This window comes from Neodiprion pinetum, chromosome 5 (assembly GCF_021155775.2).
Source record: "Neodiprion pinetum isolate iyNeoPine1 chromosome 5, iyNeoPine1.2, whole genome shotgun sequence".
Classification (NCBI taxonomy): Eukaryota; Metazoa; Arthropoda; class Insecta; order Hymenoptera; family Diprionidae; genus Neodiprion; species Neodiprion pinetum.
The window spans coordinates 5,348,407-5,374,426 of NC_060236.1; the positions used below are offsets into that span (position 1 = coordinate 5,348,407).

The window sequence follows — 26,020 nt, forward strand, 5'->3', positions numbered from 1 at the left end:
AGCTCGTGCTGATAAAATTTTGCGTGAGGTCAAATTCCAGTTAGTCTTTGACCGATGGAGGCTGATCTGCTTCCACGGAGCTGAAACACTACCGTAATATCTTCATCGGTGAAAGGTTAAAAGGGTTTATCGGGATTGAACTGCGAGGCGTAACCAAATCAGTTTCTAATCTTGCTCGAAAGGCTTCACGTGCAAGTCCATGGTCGGGACTCGATGAGATCCGTAACGTTCTTCACCCCGGAAGATGGACACGAATCCCTGCCTGGATTGATTGGACACTACGCACCACCGGCAGACGCGACGTGTGCTTTTACCGGTAATCTGGATAACAATATACCGAAGTATTCCAAGAATGAATTTGCAGTCAACCGAGTACGGTGCATCGGGTTAGCCGTCTCTGTAATTTCTTGGATCGGACTATCGAACCGTGTAACTTCGTAATGACGTAATGACTCTGTTCGACGACGCGCTGGGCCTGGGGCATCCTCGGAGGATCTTCGCTGCTTCGCCGTCGAACGATCTGGCGCGTAATTACGAAACATCATGCAAAGGTAGGTGCTGGTCTAAGGCGGTTCGAGTCAGGCTCGGGATTTAGACCCAGATCTCAGATACAGATAACAAAACTTGCCACGGTGAATCCTAAAGGAACCAGTTTTGTCAGGAAGATAAAACCGGGCGGTTCTCGTCTGATAGCTGAGATACCTGCACGTAATTTCATACGTCTGAGCCGCCGGGCCACGATAACCTGATCATCACCTTCCAGTCTATGGATTCTCTGAGATACAGAGTCCGAGATCGTGATCCTCTGATACCAGTTCCTCAACGGGACTCAATCGTATCGCCTCACTGTCCCGTCGTTAGATGCAAAGTCGGATCGAATGGTAGCTCAGCTGCGTCGCCAACTTGAGTTAACAGTACTCTCGGACACTAAATTTTCACATAATGGTGATCCTCAGTTTTCCACTACCAAAGAACCGTTCTTCGGAATCGAGAACCTACCAGTTTTACCAAGAGTTTGGTACCAATCAGTTACTCACGTTGAATTCGTCGAGGATGAAAGAACGGGTAAAGCGATCCTCTAAAACCTTTCAACGTTCTACCAGTCTCCTTGATTTTTTTGACAACTGGTGAATTTGTATAAATTGAGAATCTGATTCTGAAGCCTGAGCTTTTGCTTTGCGAACCAACAGCCTTGATGAGATGGTTATTCTCTCAATCGATGAAATTGCAGGGATCGGAAGAACGTTGGTTTAATTGTTGATCTGACGCTGGGATCAAGGAAGGTCTTACGATACGGGGGAGTGTCACCCTGGGTGGAGGAGGAGAACCGAGGCGCTTGGGTTGTTCGCTCGGCTTGTGCCGACTGTCTCTTAAGAGTAAAGCAATGTTTCAAACGGCACACCGATAAAGATAAAATTCAAATGGAGCACTCTGGTCTCGGGCCGAACCGCGCGTGGGCAGAGCCCTCCTACTCGCGCGACTCTCCTTCTCTCTCTTTCTCTCTTCGGCTCTCCTCCTCTCTCGCCGCTGTACACCGGTGCACGATCTTCGACGCCCTGTCTCCTTCCACACTCCGCGATACCCGGCTATACATGCCTACCTGCATCGTACCTACCTTCGCCTTCGGGCGGCCTCCTTGCCTACCTCCAAGCGCTCGTCTGAGAGCACTCGCCACTTCCTGTCCTCGGGGCGACGACCCATTGCCCCCTCCGATTCTTTCGGAATCCCGAACCGATCCCCGAGCAATATCCTGTCAACCGCATCAAAGATCACCGCCGGGAACCAGCTAACTTACCTACGCCGAAAAGAATCTTCGGAGAGAGACCGGAATCTTATACTGTTTCGGGAAGAAGATTATACCGATACTCTAGGTATATATAGGTACGCTCTTTCGGTGACTCTGAACTTCCCTGCGAGACTGCAAGAAACTTGACACCAGTCATGAATATTTTCTTGTTGGACAATATAACCCAAGATGGAATGTTGAAGTTCTGTCAGTCGATTAATTCCAAAAGTACATAATTGCGGAGGATAGTAAAGACTTGGGGGAGTGTCCAGTTTGGATCCTTCTTTTTCATCATTACCTACCGCGTGGTTTCACTCTAGAACACTATTCATCTCGTTATCTAACTATTCTATATGCGCATGACTTTTATCGAACAGACGTACCGCCGGTGCAGCTCTATCTCAACACCCACCCAATGCCATTGCTGATTGGGTTGTTTCTCCGCGTGTGCTTTGAGACGATTGGACAGGGGAAGGAACTTAAACTAAACCGAGGAACTGATCTACTCGCGATAATTATTTACCGTACACCAAGAATTCGTCTTGACCATAGAGCGGTGTGTGATTTATATTCGTCCCAGTGGCGGCACGCGTTCCTGTCAACGTACCAATGACTCAGATGGTATGTGGACTTCTGTTTGTGCACACTCCGGTTATACAGCCTAGCCTGCCTGCTTGGCTGCCAGAGCTCGCTCCGAAAGGCTCCGGCTTATGATTCAGCCAGTAATTATATTCCGCGGTAGAGAACTAACTGAAATAGATTCTCTGGCTGCTAGAATGCACCAGCGGCACACGGCCGCGGTATTGCCAGTAAATTAGAAACTCGAGAACTTACTTTGAGCGACCGAGTTACCTAGCGATATCTTCATTTTTCCCTTATTCGTGTTCGGAGTGGAGAATATCGATGAGCAAGGAGAGCGTCGATTCGCTCTTAACTATGTATGTTTGTTTTTTTTTTTCGTGCTTCCGAAATTGAAGAGTTATGTTTCGTCAAATGGTAGAAACGCGCTTACTTATCGTAAGCCGGGTCTTTGGCTACTTAAGAGGACGCGATGATTATTGGCTACTCGATGAGCGCAGAGTGGGTACTTATCTCGTTATTATGTTGTGGCGTGACCGGTGAGTAAGTGATATTTTACTTTCTATCATCGTGAGCGGGACTCAGACTCCCAGGCTATACTTCGCCGTTTCAGCAGCGCAGACGTGAACTCTTCATCGCCGCTTATTATGCAACACTCGCGATATTTCAAAGGTGACGAAGTTGCGCTTGGCTAATCGAGTGACCGAACACCGCGTGCTCGTATCCTCGGCTACAGGCTGTGTCGATTTGGAATATCAAATACGAGCTGCTCGCGGTGGATGGAAAGAGCCAGAAATTAACTGGACCGTAGTAAAAAATAGTCTGTTCATCTTGGGCGCTTGTCAACTTCTACCATCTGTATACCTACTGCAACAAGTTAAGAAGATGCAAGCGTTGTGTTGACGCGCCCGATGAAAACTGAACCCGTGTTTCACGTCAGGGCGGCATTTCCGCCGGAAGTTGTTATCGTTCAGATCAGCGAATCTTTTTTCTTCACAACGCGGCAACGTTTCCGCAGTTGACTTACTTCAGAAAACATACCCTGCGCGTTAGATAAGAATATCATCAAAGTTTTCACATTTCAAAACTGTAGGAAAATATAATTAACGATGCAGGATTAAATCTTTAGACGTACGGATCAAAGAGACAAGGGCATCGTCCTTACCCGATGTTATGCGACTTTTCTTCATCCACTCCCGGACAATCCGCGAATACGTTTCTACGTTTTATTTATTATTATCGAGGGAATGCCGCGGTTTTTTTCTTCCAACTCTTCGTGACGGATTTTCACCACTCGCAAATGTAAGGTAGTTTCATTCTTGGCATCGAGTCAGACTTTCGACTGAAATATCTGGGATGGGTGACTTTGATCTCACCGGGATTTCTGCTTCCCGTATTCCGCTAGGTGCGGCAGAAACGCCCAGGGAAACCAGGAAGACGATGACGGCCACCGTTTCGTGCCCGCGTATTCCACGTCGATGCGATGCTCCAGCTGGCCAAGTCGCGGTCCCGCCGCATTCACCAAGTGAATCACAAACTTAGGAACGCCATTACGTACGGATATACACCATTTTCTCGAAACACTATTACTGGATTAGCACGCTGGCTGCGTGCAGGGGTGACCGTTCGCCCTGATGAAATTCGTCACACGTTAAAGCTCAGCTTTCGCCTGTGATTTTAATTACCGCCTGTTTCTGCACAGATTTAGGCACGAGTATGTTAACTAAGACGAATAATTCTGCCACAGGTATTACGAATCTTGAACGATTAGACCACAATATGCTGGATTGAATCGCGGCTTGGATTCGTTGTGAAACAATACGGGAACTTGAGGAGAATAATTCATTTTAGAAACGCGTGCCATTAGCAACGCTGAATCCACTTTGATTAATCCTTTGTCGTTACGCGTCGTTTTTCATTCGGTCTGTTTCAATCTGAGTTTGACTCCTTCTCGTGTCTTATATATACACGTTATATACGTACACACGCTTTTCATAACTATTATTATACTTTTCGTTCCTAATCAATCTTCACTTTCGCCTTGTCACGCTATTCTTTGGACCGATTTAATTAGATGTACACGGGTATTATGATACCGTGAGCCGCCAGCAGGAAACACTTTCCACAGCCCACGCAACGATTAGCTCACGCTGATGTTGAGAAATTTGTAAAAATTACGGTAACAACCGTTCTATGCCTGATTGACTGTGAAATCACCGGAAGGTAATCCCAGGTCGATCTCTCCGATTTGATTTCTTTTGTAATATGTTATATTAGACTGAAAAATAAGCGACAAGTATTTTTTTGTTATCTGCCATTAAACGATTTAAGGGGGGGGGGGGGGGGTTGAAAGTCACCTTCCAAATTAAGAAGTGTCAAGAGGCGATATGGCAGTTTCACCCATAAAAACATGACATCTTTTAACCGATCAAACTGGAAAAGTTCTCTCCTAACGGGATTTGAGAAATGTAGTTTTCTCGATTACAGAAGAAAAAAAAATATATAAAAATTGCACAGTAACCTCTTGACCTGTCTTACTTTAGAGGGGGTGGATGGTAATAGCAGATAAAAAAAAAAAAACAAAAAACACGCTGGTTAGTTTCTATTCTACTATAACTTGTAACAAAAAAAAAAAATAAACGTGATATCGCAAAGATCAGAAAACACTTGGTCGAATAGTTTAGAAATCATTCTGTAAATTCGAGAGGAATAACGGATACCCACATATAACTGCTTATTTGGCAAACGTTCCGGACTTTGCGAAAATGCGCTCGGGCTGCGGTGGCCAAGTTCTTCGTTTACGGTGGGATGCCAATTAATTTTATCTTTTGGCAAAAGCACCGGAATACCTACCTGCGGCAATGAACATTCCGTTGGGAGTTTTTCGATTCGGCTGTTATACCTGTATATTGTAATAAGTAAAACGATTATATCTATAGGTACACGAACAACTTCGATGCGATGCAAGCGTGTCTGCATAATTTCTTCGCCTTGGCGCTGCAGCGTGAGTTGCAAAAGGATGGAATTGAAATTCGGAAGGTATAAAATTATCACACGGTGTAAAATAATATACGTTAAGAGAAGGGGGAAAATTCGAGGCCGATATAAAGGGTGTATGTCAGAGTAAATATTCGCGCGTAATGCAGTGCGTATATGTTTTTTATGCAGTAACGTATATCATGTCTTTAGGTATACGTATAGATGTACCGTTAACCGGTACGACTCTCAGCCACAGTCGGATCCTGTGTAATATATCTTAAAGAAGGACGAGGACGAGGATGAGGATGCGCCGCGTAAGAGGAGGGGGGGAAAATATACGTCCGAGTTTTGAAAAGTTACATCGAACGCAGGAAGAAAGATAGCACGGACACGCGTGTTATTACGACTTGTATTTTTCCCCCCGCTGTTCAATAAATTTTCCACTGTATCCTTAATCCTTGGTGAAACAGGAAAGCTCGTTATATACGTACCTGATATTCCACGGACGATTTTCATCCTAATAAGATTTAGACTCGTGGCGCGGCGTCTCTTTAAACCGGCGTTTGAACATTCGGTCAAAGGTCAAAAGGCCGGGTCAACTTGGGTCAGGTCAACTCAGGTCACAGGGAAGTTTTACCGCGTTTAACGAACTATTATAATATGCAGACCCACAGACGCGCGGATCGTATTGCTGCACGACTGCATGCTCAAAACGCTGATTAAACAAATTGCTGCTAATTAAATGTACAGCTAACGGATTATATATATATATATACATCTCTGTGCACAATTTACCGTTATCTTATTGTATCTGTACATGGATTTGTACATAGCGTGTACATACATTGTGACATTTTTTCATCCTTATGCACGTTCTTCGTCACAGATCGTCATCCAATACCCTCAATTAACGCGGTGTGAGTTACGGCCGTGGAGCTATAGTCGATGACCCTGAATCAGGGCCTCGTTAATTATTCGATTCATACCATCGGTAACCGACTGACGGTATATCGAAAGAAAGAAAAACTTGTGTCTTTATATTCAAATGGTCGTAGACCAAGAATTCATTCGAAACTCATCAACGATCTGAAATCTTAAATTTCATTCGCCAGCCATGAGGTTACATCGACAAAATGTGATTCTTCACTGATCTGCCGTTTACTCTGCTGTTATACAACACTTTTTGCAATAAAAATCGCTCGTATGGTCCATGTGTATTCAACAAGAGTTAGCCGAGAGCGACGATGTCTCGAAATTTAATTCGCTGGCGAGTTAACGAATTAGCGATTATCTTGAGCTAGCGCAGGTTTTCCACCGGGGTGAAACCTGCGGAGTCATTCCTCGTCTGTTCTCAGTAAACGTCTAACGCGGTTAGTATCTTCCTTCACGGTGTGGCTCGTTAGCTCGAGTTTACCGATTTGAGGATCTCGAGTACCAACCCTCGAGAGTATCGCTACATGCAGTCGAACGACCCGATGCCGCGATGCTGAAATGTTGAATCCAAGCGAGCGAAACTGTTCGGAGTGTGATCCTCACCCACGTTGTAATTATGTGAAACTAACCGATATGTTTCTCGGCCTCTCTTCTCCTCCCTCTTCCTCTCTCTCTCTCCTTATCTCCCAACTACGATGCTAATTACCCTCCGCGTCGTAGCGAAGATCTTGTCCCAGACTCTCGGCTCATCCTAATCTCTCTAGTCCTGATTGATTACCCTGCAAACCTGAGACGGTCTTCGCTATCTACCGACGACAGTAAAACCCTTTGGCCTAATTTCTCTTCCAGCAAACGGTGTCCGAGTTTCGAGGTCACCGATACGTCGGCATTCTATTAGGCTAGCATTTTTCCCACCCTTAGGTTATTTCTAATCATTTAGAGGCGTTTGAGTAATCCTCGTGTCTTGTTACGTTCACGCTTTCGACAATTCGTGTTCACGCGCGAACGGAATTCGACCAGGTTTGTTAATTCGACTCGCGTTATACAGGCGGGCGCATCTGTAATCCCGGAGATTGGAACACCGGGAAGTTGGTCATAATTATAGATATACAAGCCTGACTGCTAATTAGTTATAATTAGTCGCACGTCGCGGTCTCATTGTCAGCCAGCGGCACCGGCCTGCTTCACTTCTGAAAGACGCGTTCCTCTCCTCTCCTCTCTTCGTTTCCGTCCATGACGCTGCATCGGCATCCAACGTCCGTTGTGTACGTATGCACAAGACGAGATGCAGGCGTACCGCGCCGCGTGGACGCATTATCTTAATTGAACGAGCAGCTCGCCGCTTGTACGCATACATGCTTCGAGAATCTTATCAATTAACCGATTTTCAGTTTACCGTTGGGTAATTCATCGGGCATTTGTTGGCATTCGCTGTTTGCACTTGAGGAAAATAAAACTTTCGTTCGGAGATAAGGGATAATTTCGTTTTTCGTCAGATGCACCGTTACGCGAGTCTGCTAAACGATATTTTACTTTAGCTGCATGGGATGTTTTTGAGAAATGTTACGTTTTCGAGTATGTTGAATCCAAAAATTACTTCCATTTACCTCCTTCACGCACATTATTTTTCCAAACTGCAAAGTGTGTGCATAAAAAAATAAGCATAGCAATAATGAAAATAATTACCATTTCGTTAGAACGAACTAAAGAATATTACTTATCAAATTAAATAAACAATTTCTTCATGAAATATACTTATCTTTACGTGTTCATTCTTTTTCCTTATGAAACCTTTTCTTCTTTTTTTTTGATAATTCTCCGAACACGCTTCCGCTTTCCATTTTCTCTTTTCCGGTTTGTATTTATTCTCGAGTCTCGCTCTAACACGTATTAAATGAAAGAAATAAACCACTTCTGCATAGGATATTTAGGATCAAGATTTCGAGTTAAACCGGAGTTTTACTCTAAATGAAACTACAAACACTAGTATAATAAAAAAAAAACTTAACTTGATGAAATATATCGAGTATTTTTTTCGTTTTCAGTGAGTAAAAATCTATAAAAAACGTATTAAAAACCTGTGCAATTTTTTGCTTCAAGATCCGTGTTATCGTTTCAACGAGTTTCCGCACAGGTGGAAACGTTGACTTGAAACTATCCGAACCATGCTCATCTATATCGCATAACTTTGCTGGATACTTGATATATATTTTCTTTCGACAGCCGCTTGCGCCGTACGCGCGGATCGCGTTTCACGCTGCACTATCGATGAGTTATTCAATTGACGATGCAGATCGTAGAGATATTCACCTATTATATACGCATGCCGAGGAATACTTACTTGTGTTTCATCTTTATACCTTGTTCAGGCAGCTCTTACAGGTTTTAGAAAATGACGGCATTGCACGAAGACGCTCGCGGATTCATCGTTTCGTTGTAGATATAAATTCGATGCTTTCGCGTTGTTCTCACTGGAGAAAAATAAAATTTTCACAACTCACACCACCTTCAGATATTTACATTGAATTTATGGGACACGCGTTTAGCTGACTCTATTTCCTCTTTATCCCGCGCTGCCTGCGAATTTTTATTAATAATTCAACGTTGCTTTTTCTTATCATTGAATCGGCTCTCAGATGCGGCTTCCCGTAAATTCCATTTTGTTGATACGAATCTCGACATCTAACGCTGCATTCATAGGGGAATTCGAGAAGTGAATAAAAAGTGTTTAGGGATTGGATTATGAATAGAAATTTCACTTATCAAAGGTCAGGCACTCGGTTATGCTCACAGCTTCGCTTCGTTTGTATTTCAATGTGTAATTTCGACACGTCCATCGCAGACAAGTTCACCCACAGTGTGTTTAGACCTCTGCCGTAGACCAGGCTAAAACTTTCGGCTCGGTTATTTTCTTGTGATGAAATAACGTGGGCGGTCCAGCTTTGCAGCAGCTGTGATGGGGATCAAGTTAGGGTCATTAGTAATAGGCTGGTAGGTAGAAAAAGCCTAGATTACCCGCATCTCACCTCAGCCTGCGATCACATGACCCGTGTCTACACATGGATCTTCGTATTATACGTGTTGCCCAGGTGTGAAACACACACGATGCGTGAAAAATGAAGGACTCGATGTGAAATTAACACCCTGAGATTTGCCATTTTTTCATGTCCATCTGAATAAAAAAAAATAAATATGTATAGGAAAAAGAAGAAGGAGGGGAAAGAACTGTTGTTTTTACTGATATTTTTAATCTTATTTCTCGATTGCAAAGCAAACTGAAGAGAGCGAAGAGTCGTTGGAACGCGTCGAGTGCCCCAGTTCATAGAACGAGTCGCGTGATGCAGGAAATAAATTATTTATGTATTTTAAACTCATTTCTTTTACCGCGATTGTATCGTTGCTTCAGCTGTCGAATCTCTCGACTCTCTTTAGTCGTATTTTTTTTTTTTTTTTTGGCTCTTCGTGCCGCAGGTACAAAAGATAGCGACTCGTGAAAAGCTGATGGCCTAGATGTTTATTTTCTAATTTTCCAAAGGTGATGTAATGATAACTGATTGACGCGAAGAAAACGAAGCGATACGAACTAATTAGTGTTTTCGAAAAATCGATCGATTCTCTTTCTACCTAATTGACGGAAGTGCAACTTCCCGTCAGATTTTTATGAACATTTTTAAACCTATCAGAACAATAAGTAAAGCCCTTCGCTGAAAATCAGATATCTAGAATTGTCGTACAACTCGCTTTAAGAACGAGCCGTCATGATCATCACGATGCTGCTTTCGTTGTCCTTCTTGCTTCTTAGCGTAACAAGGTGTGAAAAATCAGTTAGAACTTATTAGAATAATCAATGCAGACACGAGTTCGTATACGAAGGTACACGAAACACGCTGTGAGTTCTTTAAGTTAAGCGAATATTAATCGCGGTTATGTTGTTTAAAAAAACTATTACGTAGTTGGAAAAAAAATGTTCCTTTCAAATATCGCAAAAGATTCATATTTTATTATCGTTTTCGTGCACGTATGTACCGTCGTACGTAAGTGACATTCGACATTTGACATTTAGTCTGTCAAGAGCTTTTCATTTGTCATTCATCCGCAAATTCAATTTCGGTCCGCAGCCCTTGACGTGAAATTTTTTATTCGAAATAAGATATCAGCGCGTGACAATCGCTGAGAATGACGAAGATTCAAGATTTGATTAATTTGAACGCTGATCTATGATCCACGAATTTGCTTAATAAAATCGATTTCGGTATGGTAAAATAAATCGTCAAAGAATCGAGTGAATCGCATGAATATCAAATTAACTTGCACAATTTTTCTATCTTGGAATAGATTTTCTTTGATGAAATCAGCACGCCGTTCCGTTTCTCTCATTGATAATCCGCAATTAATTCATCGAATGCATGAATAGTCAAGAAATAAATAAATAATTGAACGAACGAACGAAGTGAATTAAATTATATCCTCGAACCCGTTGCCATTGCTCCAGTTTCGCGGATTCATCGGGTTACTGTTAAGTTTTCTCTGGGGTGCAATAACCCCGTTGTACATCCAGTACTGGTTCAGCACTCTGGATTGCCTGTATTTAATTGCCTTTGTCTTGTTGCAGGGCTTCCAATGGCCGGGGCACCGAAGCTAATCTCGGGGCGGAACTGGCTCTCGACAAACCCCGTCCGGTCGCTTCGCCGAGGTGAGTTTACACCCCAATTACGCGATTACTCAATTGCTCGATTTTACGTCCATTCTCTATTTTCTTCCTAGCCCCGCCTTCGACTATTCTTCCCTGCCCTCCTTTTCTTTATTCCTCCTTCGAGGTTCGTTATTGAGAAAAAACGAGGAGGAAGAAGTTTTCTTTTCAAACGGTAGCTAACAATAAGTGGAGACAAATTACGACCGTCGACTTTATTTCTTTGATCGATGCAATGCCGAGTCCATTAGAGCGACTCTGTCTCTTCACTTGAACCCGGATCTTTTTCTAAATAAAATTCTTCGCTAAGAAATGACAGTTTTGTGCATCGGAGATGATTCTTAAATGTTAGATGTAACTAAATTGATACAAATTCAGGAATCAAGAAGCATTTTTTTTATACATCTTAAAAAACGAAAATAGTTAAGGACCGAGCGGTGACCGGAACTAAAAATTTCTCTCAATGCAAGTCTGTTTGAATTTTCATCAAATAATTATAGCAGGCGAAGAAATTGTTCTGAGTTATTACTAAAAATGTGATTTTATATAGTCATTTAACCAGACACTCAAAATATGTCCACCAGTTTGCTAGTATTTTTATTTCTAAGAAACGACGCTGTGGGAATAAAATATGGCGAAATGGGATCCGTCGTACGTCTTGATATCCAACTTAGGGCAACTCACTTCTCGTCAAATATAGCTGGAAAGGTTTTTTCGCGGGGCAAATCGCCGCAATTTGCAAAAACCGTCATCCAGCTTCCGGCTTCCGTAAAAGCTGTTCCGGATTACCTCGTTCCATCTCAGTTTTTCGGCAGCCTAATCGCGTTCCTCTTGCCCTCGACATCGTCGTTCCATGTGTTTTATTCAACCTCGAAATTGATACTTCGTAGTCAAATTACTCGAGGGGTTTAACCTGGTATCCCTTCCATAACACTTTGCGCGTTTTACCCGCTTCAAAAACCCTCTTTGAACAAAATTAAACTCATCTTTTTCTCATCTAAATATTTTGCATAATATGTTGCACATGTACGTACAATATGTACACAACTCATTCGAGGGAGAAAAAGTAAGGTTCACATCAGGTTCGTAGGTAAAAAGAGAGTTTTCTTTTTAGAAATCGTTGGTTTCACGAAAACGTCTTTTTTCCACTATTTGGTCACTGCTAATGAGAAGTGCCTACTGACGATGAGCATCTTTTTTTAATTCGTATGGAAATTATGTTGACATTTTCCGACGTGATAATTATGGAAAAATCTCGCGAACGAAGATACGCGTAATCATTCTGCCGCGAGGTTTATTCAAAACGCGGACAATTCAAACGGGTGTACAAATATGTGTGTCAGTCGTTGTCCGGAGGTTTCAAAAATGTCTTGTAAATTAGAATTAATTCCAGCATCGAAAAACCGGCTCGCAATCTCGACTCGATGCTGCGTAGTAAGCTCTGAGTGGACGATCTAAGCGATTTTTCTTTCCTTCGTTCCTTCCTTCCTTTCAGCTCCTTTTCTCGCTTTTTACGCTTACAGGATTCCTTTTCTTAATCAACAGACGAAAACGTGCGTAGGGCGTGAAGCGTGCGCGTTGGTTACGTGCAGTTAAACTGTCACCTAAGTAAACTTGGGGGACCTACTTTATTTCTCGTCTGTGCGCGTGTGTGGGTATAATTTCGGGCCGGAGAACCTGCACCTCGACGACGACTTCCAAATCTCGTTGAGCAAAGAAGCTAATATTTACTTAGAACTCGTTCAGAGCTTAGGAGGCCACACGCGGCTATCGCGAGGACGGCTTTTTAGAAGCCAGATTAGAATTCTCAGCGTTGAATGGAAGCTGGATGAGGAAAAAAAAATGTCAAATAATTTTTGAAACCAATGATATTGCATCACGGTATCAGATTTGTTTATTAAAATTTTGGTTAAAATATAAGGGGAATCAGACTCGGCTCTGTCTTCCTGCAGATTTCGACCCTCCGACGGTGGTAGAAATATTCTTTACACCCCTTTGCCGGGCGAGGAGAGAAACATCGTCTGTGAAAAAGCTGCATCCCTCGTTTATCGACTGTTGCAGGCAAATCCATCCCTTGTATGGTGAAAAAGCCGGGCTTCTTGGGTACTGCGACTCGGTTGGTAACACAGAGAGTTTTCCACCCCCGCCAAACATTGTCGTAGAGGGTGGCAGAATCGAGTTCGTACGCCCCTCGCAAGATATCGCCACGACACCGAGGAGAAACACCGTCTCAAGAGGATCACAGACTCTGGCTGATCACCCCGAGAAATCGGATCCTGCCAAGGTAGGAATCAGAAATTTTCATTTTGATCGTCGCCTTTTTTTTTGCGAAACAACCCCTCGAGAACAATCGAGTTACGTCTTGCGTATCGTTTGAATGATAAGATTGTAAAGTCGAGTTGATGCGATGATGAAAATTGACGCCTGTATTCGTTCCGTAAGGGCGAGCGGTGGTTAATTTTAAAGGACGTTGAAATGGTTTTGATGGGGTTAAAAGACCATAGAAGGCGAACGTTCCCTGACGATTCTAATTTTATATGGTAATGGGATTTTACACACCCCGTAAATCAATTACCGCATTAGCGTTTCAGCGTTGAATTAAACATGAAGGAAGGATGATTAGTTGGGGAAAGGGTTCCTTACGGAGGTAACAGGATATTCTTTGTCGTGAGATAACGATCGTTGTAGTTGTGTATAAAATAACTATTTGCGTGATTTCCGAATCATTCTAAATCCTTTGCGCATCGGTGTAAACGTAAATTCGTTGAAAAGGTATCGTGTAATGTATAACTGAATTTAAACCGTCGTATAAATTTCTGTGATTATTTATTTGTTCCTCCTTCGGGATGACGGACGTCATACGTATGGATTTTCGTGTAGAGAGATTATATCTTCTCGGCGCAAGAGCGAAGATTGCAGAACGTGTACAAGCATTGCGGAATCTGGAAAGTGGCCAAATTCAAATCCGCACAAGGCACGTTTCTACGTATATGTATGTATGCATACATAGGTATGCTTTACGGGGAAACTGTTTTGTACCTCGTATTTTAAGATGTAAATAAATCAGCTCCAGGGACGTTGTCGGAATTCCATGACGACAGAAGACAGATTTAATTGACGTTAATTGAACCATTTAATTTAGTCCCCGTCGGAGAAATTCAGTACAGTTCAGCTGATGGTTTTGCCGATTGATTTCGCCCAGAGAATTTCACGATGAAAATTACGAAGAATCAAATTTACGCAACGATTTTGTTTCATTGTATACATACCGTATATATAATATATCGTATGTGTGTGTAATTATTGTGTATATTAAACGGTATCCAAAAAAATCTGCTACGTTTCTTTCTCAAAATTCAAGTCCAAAATATCGTTTCAAATGACGAAAAAAGGATGCTGCCCAAGTTTCAGCTCTTAAAAAATCGCGACGATGCACCTCCAAATATCAATATTAAGAGCTTAAACTTGGATATCATTTTTATTTTCGTCATTTGGAACAATATTTTTGTCTTGGAATTTTTTAAACAAAAACAGTCATTTTTTTACACAGTCTAATGTATAATATTTAATACATCGCGGATTAAATATTATTATTTTCATTTCTATTGTACGGTTATAATTAATTCGATCTACTTACAATCAGTTCATATGCATACTATGTATATATATATATATGTATGTGTACACAAGATACATTATACTTGATTATAATTCAAATGCGCAGACTTCCTTTTTATCCCGCGAACGATTCAATTAGTCGCGGCCCTTTTAATTTCCCAATTATCATATTAATTGGCAGTTTAAAAATAAGAATTTATTTTAATACCACGCAAGTACGGCAACTCAACACCGCCCGTCATTCCCTTCGCTTGTACTCGGTTCTTATACAATTAACGAGTCTCTCCCCTCGGTGGAACTTGACTTCAGCTCGCAGTTGCAGGAATCAGGAACCAGGAAGAGTCCGATTTCTCCCAGCAGCTCGAAGAGTGTCCCCGTCTTTCCCTCGACGAAAATCGACTCTCTTTGTACAATTGAAATTATCATAATTGCAAACGGAAGCCAAAACCGCGTGTATCGCATTCTCTTAATTCTTCTTCCTTCTTCTTCTTCTTCTTCTTCTTTCCGTTTCACCAATTTCACTCACACTCTACAGGCGAGTATCTGCTCCGTTTGTTTTTCTTATTCTCTCTCTCTCTCTCTCTCTCTCTCTCGACGCGTCGTTAATCAGCATACAGATTTACTCTCTGATTCGGGGGTGGGGCATGAACTCGATTTAAGATAAAGGTGGTAACCTCGTTAAGAATTTAAATCGGATCGGACCTTATCTCTTCAACAAGGTAATTGCTAAGCTCTTGTGGTTAATTTTTACTATTCGTTTTATTGTTATTCTACCGCACGCGTTCACCCAATTCACCAACGCACGATTATACCACGGTCAATAAACTCTGTATAATAAGATCACCGAATCACGGAAATCTCCTCGCCAATCTTGCATGTATACATATATACGTACGTACATAGCAAAACCAGTCCGATTTTCCTCGACTGTACTAAACCATTCTAATAGTCGGATATTCTCCAACCGTTTTCGACGTTTTGCGGCCGATCGAGAATCGAGTTATGGCCTCCTATCTCACACCCGATTCGCCTTCTCTAACCGCGCTTAATCAGAGATAACGCTCACGGCAGAGCTACGCTGCAACGTCCCGAAGGATCAATGGATTCCTCGACACTCCGGGTCATACGGAATACTCGATATTCTCATTCACCTCGCGGAAATTGCGCGCAGATTACTTATTCTCGTCCGATTCGTCCGTCTTGCAGTATCTGAGGTATCACGGCTCGTTTGAACGCGGGCTAGACTGAGAGAAATTTTTTGTTTCGGTTACCGCTCAGTCCTTAACTATTCTCATTTTTTACCACAATCAAAAAATACAGTTCCAGGTATAAAATGAAAATTAGTTTTATAGCCGTTACCGGAAAGTCTAGTATCCGTTGCTATTCTTTCTCATTACGATCACTGTTGCTAGATTTTCTTGCAACTGTTGCGAAAATTTAATGCTCTTGCAACGATAAATTGACGTTAAAGCCTTGTTTAACTAAAAAAGTAGACTAAACCTTGTCGGTTCAGCTCATGTTCAAACGATCCGTGGCATACGTGTAGTAATGGTCATTAATTCCTTGTGCTTCCGGCTAACTTTTTTTCGATCCAAAACAAAATGCGAACTCGATTCTGTACGAATTATGCGATAAAGACTGGCGATGCAGCCGACGTGAGAGATTGGAAATCATTATCACGTAACTCGTACAGAATCGAGCTCGCATTTTTGAACATTACTGTACAAATGAATCTGCAGCATAACCGATTTTCAATTCGTTAAAACTTCAATATGACGCATTTCTTTCTTTTTGCATATTCTGCATCGGGTGTGTTGTGCGATCGCTGTGGGAAGGGGTTGAAAAATAAATAAACGAAGGGATTGAAAAAGAAGAATGGGGACAGAAGTAAAGAGAAAAACGGTAAAAAATTAAAAAAAAAATTTGGCGTACGTGAAATAAAATGCATTCAGCGATACGTAAAAATGGAAATATAGCCGAATACTGCAGTTTGAACAGACAGACGAACTGGGGGTAGGCACCGGAATTGGCGTATATAACGCGAAGCTACTATCTCGTCGTCAACCGGGGACAAACGCACCACCCACGCATCTACGTTTGCCTGTAGATAAATGCATGTATTACATACATTTAATGCAGCTGCAATTGACGCGACGCGTGCAAGTGTAATAGCTGCAGTAAAAGGTCGTTGCGATTCGTACGCCGCATAGGTTTTTACCCGTTACTGACTAGCGGTGTTATTATACCTACATCGGATGTAATGTTCGAAAAGGAGAAAAACCGATTGACGGAAAGAGAGGCGAATCGATTTAGATAGGTGTTGTAAAATAAATTGAGAAATTTTATCCGGCAACGCTTCGCCCGCGGATTCAATCCGTCGCTCGTTGAAAATGAAACGCAATTACGATCGTACTCGAAATCCGTAAAAGCTTTACATCTTCCACGAGATCTCGACGATGGATACATATTCGCATATATACCTGTCCGTATCTACATATGGCTTGCACTTTATATCACACCGTTTTACACACCGTACAGACGTATGTATATGCATGGTAAGGTGAGGTAAATTGCCTCTTTAGTCGGTGGTCAGAGTTCAAAGGTGTTGAATCGCGAAATAAGTGCTTGCACATGTGTGTATACCCATTATGTTACGTGCGCGTGTGAATGCACGTGTATAGATTTTCTAGGACTACACTGAGAGAAGTTTTTAGTTTCTTGTAATAACTTCGATATAACGTTATGTTTTTTTCAAAGAATTTTACTTGTTCTTCATGTATCGACGTGTCTCGGGTTCTCTGATATCCATTTAAGAGCTAGAGAGAGATAGCAAACTCGCAGGGTGGAATTGATTACGCGTAACGTCAACATGGAGTTACATACTACGTATCAAGGTATACGTATAGGTATGTAATAAAGGATAAATTACCCGACGTCGCGTCGTGTCTAATTGAAATTCTCCGTTGCTTTGATGTAATCGCGAAATGTCAGAGAATTACGCGCAGGTAGCGCGCGATTGCGGAGCTGCTACCATTTCACGCAAAGGTATATAATGCACCTTTAGCTACACACACACACACACACACACACACATATATATACACACGCATGTATACGAATACATTACGTACCCAGAGGCCTAAACAAGCACGCACGAGGACCCGTACATACGATCATATCCGTTCTAATTAACGATTTATAATTAATATTCCTGCATAAATTAGTTGTTGTAATGCAAAGGTGAACCGGGAGGATCCTACCGATGTTATACGTATGGATTGTACGTAGAGGTATCATGTACATAACTCTGCGGGTATACGATGCTCGGCGTAATTAACGTACAGGGTCGAGACGATGCTTGAAGGGAGATCGAGGAGAGGGTTGAATTCCTATGTTTGAACCGATATTTACAACAAGTTTTTGATTATCTGCGAAAAATTTCAATGATAATGGATGAGAAAGGGAAAATCTGCGCAAAGCGGAAAAAGCAAATATTTACAGTTTATTGTAGTGAAGTTTGACGAAAGATGATTTTTTTTTTTTTTTTTGTACAATAATGTAATACTGCTATAAACAAAGATAACTTTTCATGTATTTAACGATAAATACATTTTACACGTAAGCCGATCATTCTCAGCGAGATCCGCGCGATAAATCGATTAATCGAATGAAATATTACCTGCACATGGAAATTGCACGTTATTTATTCGGATCGGATAGATATGGGGTAGAATCCCCATTTTTATCATCGCGGTTTAAACCCCGTCAATTTTGTATTTGGTACTTTTTTTTTTTTTGTTCTCATTTGCGTTTGATTCTGGAGACAGCTGACGAAAATACAAATGAATTCGTTCTACTGGGAAATATTAGTGTTTATAAATTTTTGTTGCAACAGCAAAGGTTTTGCAAGCATAGGCGAACGAAGCAAAAAAGCTGTTATTAAAAATGGCAAGATCGTATAGAATAGCTATAGCCATTGCGATGAATTTTCTTCCTACGTCTATATCAACGGAGCAAGATTTGCTGGCACTTGTTTGCTATAAATGTATGAGGGATAAAATTAGATGGAAAAATCGGTAAAAGCCGATCGAGAGAAACGACCGAATCGATTCGCAGAAGCTCAATCAATTATCAAAACCATGAAAAACCAATTTGGAAACTTTCCCGAGTTTCGGGTAGATAAACGTAATTTGTACAACAACGCAAACCTTGGGAAGTCTGGCTTAAATCGGAGCAGCAAACGAGTACATACATACAATGCTGTATGTAAGCAGAGCCATGTAAGGTACTAAAAGCGCTAAGCATCCTCGCGAGTGGCAGTGTAAGGGCTGAATCAGTTGATCAGCGATATATTTCAACGGATTACGGATTAAACCCGGCCGTTGCGGCATTAATTTATCGCCGAGTCCCTACCGAAGCTACGGAGGGCAAAAGCTGCAGGGCTTCTTCTTCTCCGCTGATCGAGTGATTGACAGATCGGCCAATTCCCCCCCCCCCCCCCCCCCCTCCCTTGAATCTCCGAGGTGCATCCGGGATGCAGGCGAGGCTTGCGTCTCGTTTTCTGTATTTTTATCCGGCTTTATTCTACCGGCGTGCGTGACTCCGGTTAGATTGCGTTGATTAGGTTAATTAAACGACGGAGCTTCGCCGCCGTTTTCATTATCGGCGACTCTTCTACCGCAGAATCTTATACGCCATGCCGCGCCGACGAAGACGTGACCGAACGCTCGCTTTCTGCCTCTGAAATCTCCCGTCGCGTTCGTCGATTACTCCTGGACGTTATAACACCGTGAAACCGTTTCTATTATATGCAAGAAACGTGGAACCGACATCCTATTTGCATAGAATTCCAGACGACGTTGTAATCGCGCCCACCCGCTGATTATCGAAATCACCCTCGTCGCTTCGTTTATATCGGGAAATAATTAAACGATCGAGAAATTATGGGGGTAGGAAAATCAGTTGCGCAGATTTCTTTAAACTCACGGCTTCGGGCAGTTTGAAATTCATTTTAGATCGTATTCATTGATTTTTTTAGTGAACAAATTTACAAGGCGGACGAAAAATTGCGGGTCAAATTTTATTCAAAGAAACGATCGTGTCTCAAGAAGCACAAAAATTTTATTCCCAAAGCAATTTGCGGATGCGTATTGAATCGGGCCAAAAATCTGCAACGACACTTTGGTCATGTGATTTGCCAAATTTGAACATACATTTTTTTTCCACATCTTTTCCTTGTCGTCGTCGTAATTGAAAAGTGTTCCAAGCAATTATCGGTTTAGTTTTCTTCCCTTCAACACTTTGGTCGAGAAATTGGCGAAACGTGCGTTGCGAATCCGCTCCTACAACATGCAATCCAATATACGTTTAATCTCGAAGCATCGTCATTCGATTATCCCGTCTTGTAAGCGCAACGTGCAAAAAAAGGGAATATTATAATAATTCGCCATGAATCTTGTACGATGCAAACTTTTCTACAGCCTGGCTTCTTTCGCAAAACCACTTTGTTTCCATTTTCCGTTAACAATTCGCATTAAACTGTTTGCGGAGAACGTCAAAGAGACTCGTGGGATATATTCTCCCGGTGGAAATATTGCGAAAAATATGTCGCTTAGCTTCTTCTCTCGACGATAATCACGCGTTATAAAATGCTTAAAACTCCCTTCACGCTTATTACTCAGGCAATAATGCATTGGCACAAAAAATTTTCACCCACAAAGATATAATACTTTAAATAGGAAATAAAGAAAATAAAAATAAAAATAAAAATAAAAATAAAAATGAAAACAAAAGTAAGATTATCATCCCGATGCGATAATTGAAATGCCGTGTAATTTTAATCCTGCCAATCCTATATCTTCAATTCCGATTCAACGAACGATCGATTTCGCGTTTTTCGCAAATCGTTGAAAATTTTCATCAACGAACACGAATTATTTCCGAAGAGATGTACCTTCGCAGTATTCTGGACGCCTCCTGATTTCCATCGAAGCCAAGAAGGGGCGACGAGCCATTCCGTCAGATATCCTGAGGCAATGCACCTTAGCCGCGGTTCGCTGCCTGTGCTTCTATGGTGCACCGTAATCGAGATCTCATGGTATAGTGTAGGTACCGCGGGTCGCACAGGTGGTCGCAGCTAATAATAGTGTTTCGCGGTTGGTGGAAGTATTACGTGTGCGATGCGGTGCATGTCTATCCAGGACTATGCCTCTCTCTCTTTCTCTTTGATCTCGTAATATACCGCGAAGAATTGCACACCTGTAGGTACACGAGATGATCTTTGGCCAATATCCCCCAGTCACCTTCCTAGATCCGCGTCCTGATGCCGATTGTGACGTCATTCACAATGGGGACTCGGGTAGAAGTTTCGATAAACTAGATTCTTTCGTTTTTTAAGTTACGAAGGAGGATTAAATCGAAGATTCTTTCCTGTCAGGTTCAGATTTGCACGGACTAGGTGTGATGAAAATTAATATTAATAATCTGTTGAAATTCATGAAAGTCAAGTTGACTCAAGAAATATCGGGCAGTGCTTTTTACCGAATTATATCTTACATTCCGGAAGATTGAAAGTTTTTTTTTTTCAATACACATGTTATCGTGATATAAATATCGTGGGAAGGATTTTTTATGACATCTTTTTTTTTTTTTTATTCATTTTAAAGACGAAAAAACTAGGGTTTTTTTTTTACAGAATTTTACAAAAATTGCCCGTGATTAATACGAACACCTTTTGAGGATTGCAGCGTTGATGAAACAAGTGTTTTCGGTCTTTACACCGACTGTAATACTAAAAGTCAAAAGAAGACTTTTCTTTTTTTTTTCACGATGCATGCGGTTAAAGCTGGTAACTTTTTTAAACTAACGAAGTGAAAATTGTCAGTCTGGACGCAAAGAGAAACTGTTCTTTCAAATCTATTTCATAGATTACTATTTTTTGCAATGCTTTTTGACTTGTCTAAAACTATTACTACCAGAATCAGTAGCTTATAGAATAACTTCTTATTTAAGTATGTGAAAAACAGGGTGACATTAATCGTGTCAGCTGAGACGGACCAACTTGAATTTCAAGCAAAATTTCTCGTAACTTGATAATATATTATTTGCCGTTGTTTTTCATGGCAATATATATATATAAATAATGAAAATGTAACAATCACTTCCCATAATGGTCGAAATTTTTAACACGTTTTCAACTTTTTAATCACAGAAACGACCGTGTTAGTCGTATAATTTTATCGCGAGTTGAACTGCATTTGCTGCAGTTGATCAGTCAACGATCAATTCCAGCTTGCAACAGCTGCGCCGTATGTTCTTTGCTGTTTCATCTCTGTCTCTTCTTCAACTCGACTCACGCCGGCGAATTTAGTCCAGCACCTCGAAGGGGCGAACGAAGTGTTTCGTAAGTTCGAGTCCTGCACTGGATACTCGGTTCCCATATGGTTGAAACCTCCCTGAGATCGCATAGTTGCGAGTATCAATTTCGCGGACCGCTGCAGTTCGGCCATATTCCTAAACTCCGATTGCTTTGCGCCCTGTCAAGCTGTTCTTTGCTGCCCCAAACTCTCAGCCTAACGACGATGCAGCTCGGCCAAGTTGCACCTGCGGTAGAACGCACTCGATTTTCGATACGCAATAGCGGAAACTTAAATTTAAAAAAAAAATAAAAATTCTTAGACGGATTTTGTAGAAAATTTTAGTGTAGGAAACACAACGTTTTGTTCCAAGTATCAAAATTAGTGCAATACTTATTGGAGAGTCGTAAAACAATTTAATAAAATAAAATGTACCCACTTATAAATACGAAATCTTGATTTTAATTCAGTCAATTTAATGAAATAATACTATTTTCATGGTATTATCAAAATATCGAATATCCTTTGGTAACTCAGTATATTCAGCAGAAACGAATCATTCTTGTTCTAATGCCATTGAATCAACCTATCAATTCACAACGGCATATTTCTTTGTCATCGTTTGACGCGGCACTTAATTTATCTAGCATGAATTACAATCAAACGATAATATTTTTCGGTTACAACGATTAAACAATTATATTTCAATCTTTACCAAAATCATTTCAAATCCATAATGTTGCTGGTGCAAAACCTTTTCTTAGACATTGCGTAAACGTGTTATTTTCTGCGTAGTATAAAATAAACGAAACTATTTGGATGTGTGAAAATAATATTCGGTCGGTTTCTTCAGACAATAACCCTGAAATTTCCCTGCCGGTACCAAATTTTGCGATTAAATTTTTTCCGAGTATGCGCACACAGTCTTTGCACGAATTTTTAGCGGTGAAAAACTTGCCCAAGGATCTTGGGAAAATTCTCGCTCCCATATTTCCCACTATTGCAAAATTCACTCGTACTACAGATTTAATATAATAATATACCCGCAGTCTTATTTCGCGGTGAAACTAATTTGCGGTGTCAGCCGCAGTCTCAACGCTCTGTGCAACAACGCGACTGCAATATGATTACGGTTTTTGCTCTGTCAAACACCCAGACAGAGCTGTCGCCGTAAGTTCTCCCATTTGCCGTCTAAAATCTCTCTCTTTTCCTCACCACGAATTCGCCCTGACAGCTGCTGCAGCGATTCTGTAGCGGATTCTCTTTTCCCTTATTCTCTATTTCCCTCTCTCCTTCTCTCTTTCTCAATTTTCCGACCTATCTGCACTTTTCCCTCGATTCTTTCCCCCTTTCTCCCTCTCTTCTATCCCCTTCGCCCTTCGCCCTTCGCCACCCTTATCAAGCCGCGAGGTTGTCCGTCCCGTTTTCTCTCCGCGGCTTACGGTCGCTTTAAACACCTATTTTCCGGAGTCCGGATCTCTGGCGTTCATTGATAACGAGGGTAATGAGCCCTGATCCAGCTGGACGGAATTAAAAGCTCCCGCAAATACAGTTCCTCTCCTTTTTCCTCTCCTCTCAAGCGTGTGAGGGCAAAAAATTGGCGGTTCACCACCGCTATTCACGTCGTGTCTTTACGTCTACTCCAGATCACTTCAATGGACGTTTCCAGGTATACACGTTACTTTTATACCTTGCATTCAGAGGCTGTGCCGGAACGAGTTGCAGCTCACGGATGTACATCTGTTATTCCTTGTGGCTTATACACGTTATTATACACCGCGGTGCTCTTTCGTTGCGTGTGTAATTGCGGATTATCGAGAAAGCTTAGCCGCTGCCGTTTAGAAATGTTGTATACATTATAACGTACCCGTGGATCTTTGCCATATAATAATAATAATTATTATTGTTATTGTTGTTTTTGTTGTTGTTATTATTATTATTATTATTATTATTATTATCATCATCATCGTCCTCTGTTGAGAAGATCCTCGCTATTCTTGGAAAAACACGATTTTTGGTAGAGATGCACTCGTTAATTTTCAAATAGAATATATATACAAGTATATTTATATCCTTTCCAAAATTGATGTTCATTCTGAAAATTCATATTCCGAAGGTATAAAGGTGAAAGTTTCTGCATAGGTTAAATTTTAAAAATTACGATACATGCGATTGAACACTTTGAAACTAATATAGTTATACTTTGTGATTTATTGTATTGTTACACAGGGTGAAATCACCCGTTTTGCCCCTTTTTTAATGATCTAGTAGTCATCATAGATAAAAGACGTTTATAAAGTATTATGTGTTTAAAAAGAATAAGGTTGCCGCGTCAACCAACATTATTGTAAAAATAGTCTTGTTTCAGACTTAAAACGAGAAACACGTTCCCAGCAATTAAAGCTTTTTATCAGCATTTTATTAACGCCTTTGATTTTGTCTCATTAATTAAACTCGCGAATCATTATTTTATTTTCGTAACGTCTAAGAACGTTACAGTATGTTTTGAAATTTTAAGTAGTACAATTCTGCCGATTTATTAAGAAGAATGTACAATTTTATTGAACAATTTTAAAACTGATATCTGTAGAGGGAGAAAAAAAAAACACACACACACGTGCATATGTGCAAAGTAATTTAATAACCATCTCAGTAGCAGCTGCGGTAAAATTCAATTAACAATTAATTATCGAGTGCCGTTTTCTCTCTTTTGCGACGGCCTGTGTGTTTCAAGGCGCGATACAGAGACGCAGAATAGCCTGCACACTTGTAATTATTACGAACATTCTCGTCTGTCATGTAGCTTGTCGTCGACGTCACGGCGGACGCGTTTCTCTGACACATTACGGTGCCTATGTCGTTGCTGTTGCTGCTGCTGCTATTGCAGGCAGATGAAAATATACAGTGCACAAGAGCGTGACTTAATCAATGTTAATTATAACGCAATGCGGACGCATTGTGTACTTTCGTATACCTGTGTACGTGTCCGTGTAACAGAGTCGAACAGGTATATCCAAGGCGACAGACTACAGCCTGATACACGTTTACACGAATAGCAATATGCAGGGTTGATGCTCGAGTTGAGAGGAGGGTGCAGGTGGTGCGCGCGCCTTCGATTAAAATTATTATTGATTGCATTTTTTATGGTTGCCGACACTGTTGAACGGGGGAAAAAAATTAGGATGAAAATGTGGAGAAATGCTGTGGAAATTGACGAGGAATGAAGAGAGTTGTTATATTCTGAGAAAATGATTTATAGATAACCTCTTTATATAAATTAATTTATAGATTTAGAGTTCGGTTCAGGATAAATTATTATATCTTCGTCGATTTTTAGTTCAATTATTAGTTCAATATCTAACAAGTGTGAAAATCAAACGCAAAACAAATTCTAGCCCTTGAAATAATTCCCGTCGATCCCTGTGATGGGGGGAAAAAAATCACGCAGCTGTAGCAGAGATCAAATTTCGATACACCTGCTCTAATCGATTTAGTCAGCAAGCCTCGATGGCTCGGAACAGCTGGTCGTTATTTCTGAGATATTGACTATTCGTTTTCTTAATTAAAAATATCTGTGATCTATAAATTTTTCTCCCTCATTTTTCCGGCAGCTTTAATTAACGACAATGAAAAAGCATAACCGTTATATCGTGATATATTGCTGTATTTACTAACAGTATTTTAGACTTTACTAACGTGTCTTAGAGATTGATTTTGTGTTCGTTAAATTTCACAATCATGCCAATATTTCGATGATTCATGAGAAACTTTGGAAGTTACTGTACGGAAATACGTAAAAAGAAGCACCGCGAAGCATGAGAAACTCTAAATTAAGCAAGCCGACAAATTTACACCTCCACGGCTGTACTGATGAAAATTTCACAGAATATTAGAAAATTTCTTTGACCGTATTAAAAGAAATTCTTCGCCGTGTAATAAGGTACATTCTCCCGGGGTAGATACAGAGCTGCGTTGCGCCTTCTCAGCTCGTCTACATCCTCGAAGAAAAGGGTGACGTTACAGCTGCGCAGACACAGGAGAACCTCTTTGAAATTCATTAGCCTCGTCGGTGTAGTACTT

The 26,020-nt window shown here is 41.1% G+C and overlaps 1 protein-coding gene across 7 annotated transcripts in view; it reads left to right on the top strand.

Annotated features, from left to right (window-relative positions):
* Positions 1–26,020, top strand: part of LOC124220185 (uncharacterized) — a 164,578-nt gene that overhangs the window by 40,330 nt on the left and 98,228 nt on the right. For all 7 annotated transcript variants that reach the window (XM_069136557.1, XM_046628703.2, XM_046628704.2 and 4 more), the window contains exons 2-3: positions 10,890–10,970; positions 13,029–13,251. In XM_069136557.1, coding sequence (XP_068992658.1) covers positions 10,890–10,970; positions 13,029–13,251 — 304 coding nt within the window. The remainder of the gene's footprint in view (positions 1–10,889; positions 10,971–13,028; positions 13,252–26,020) is intronic.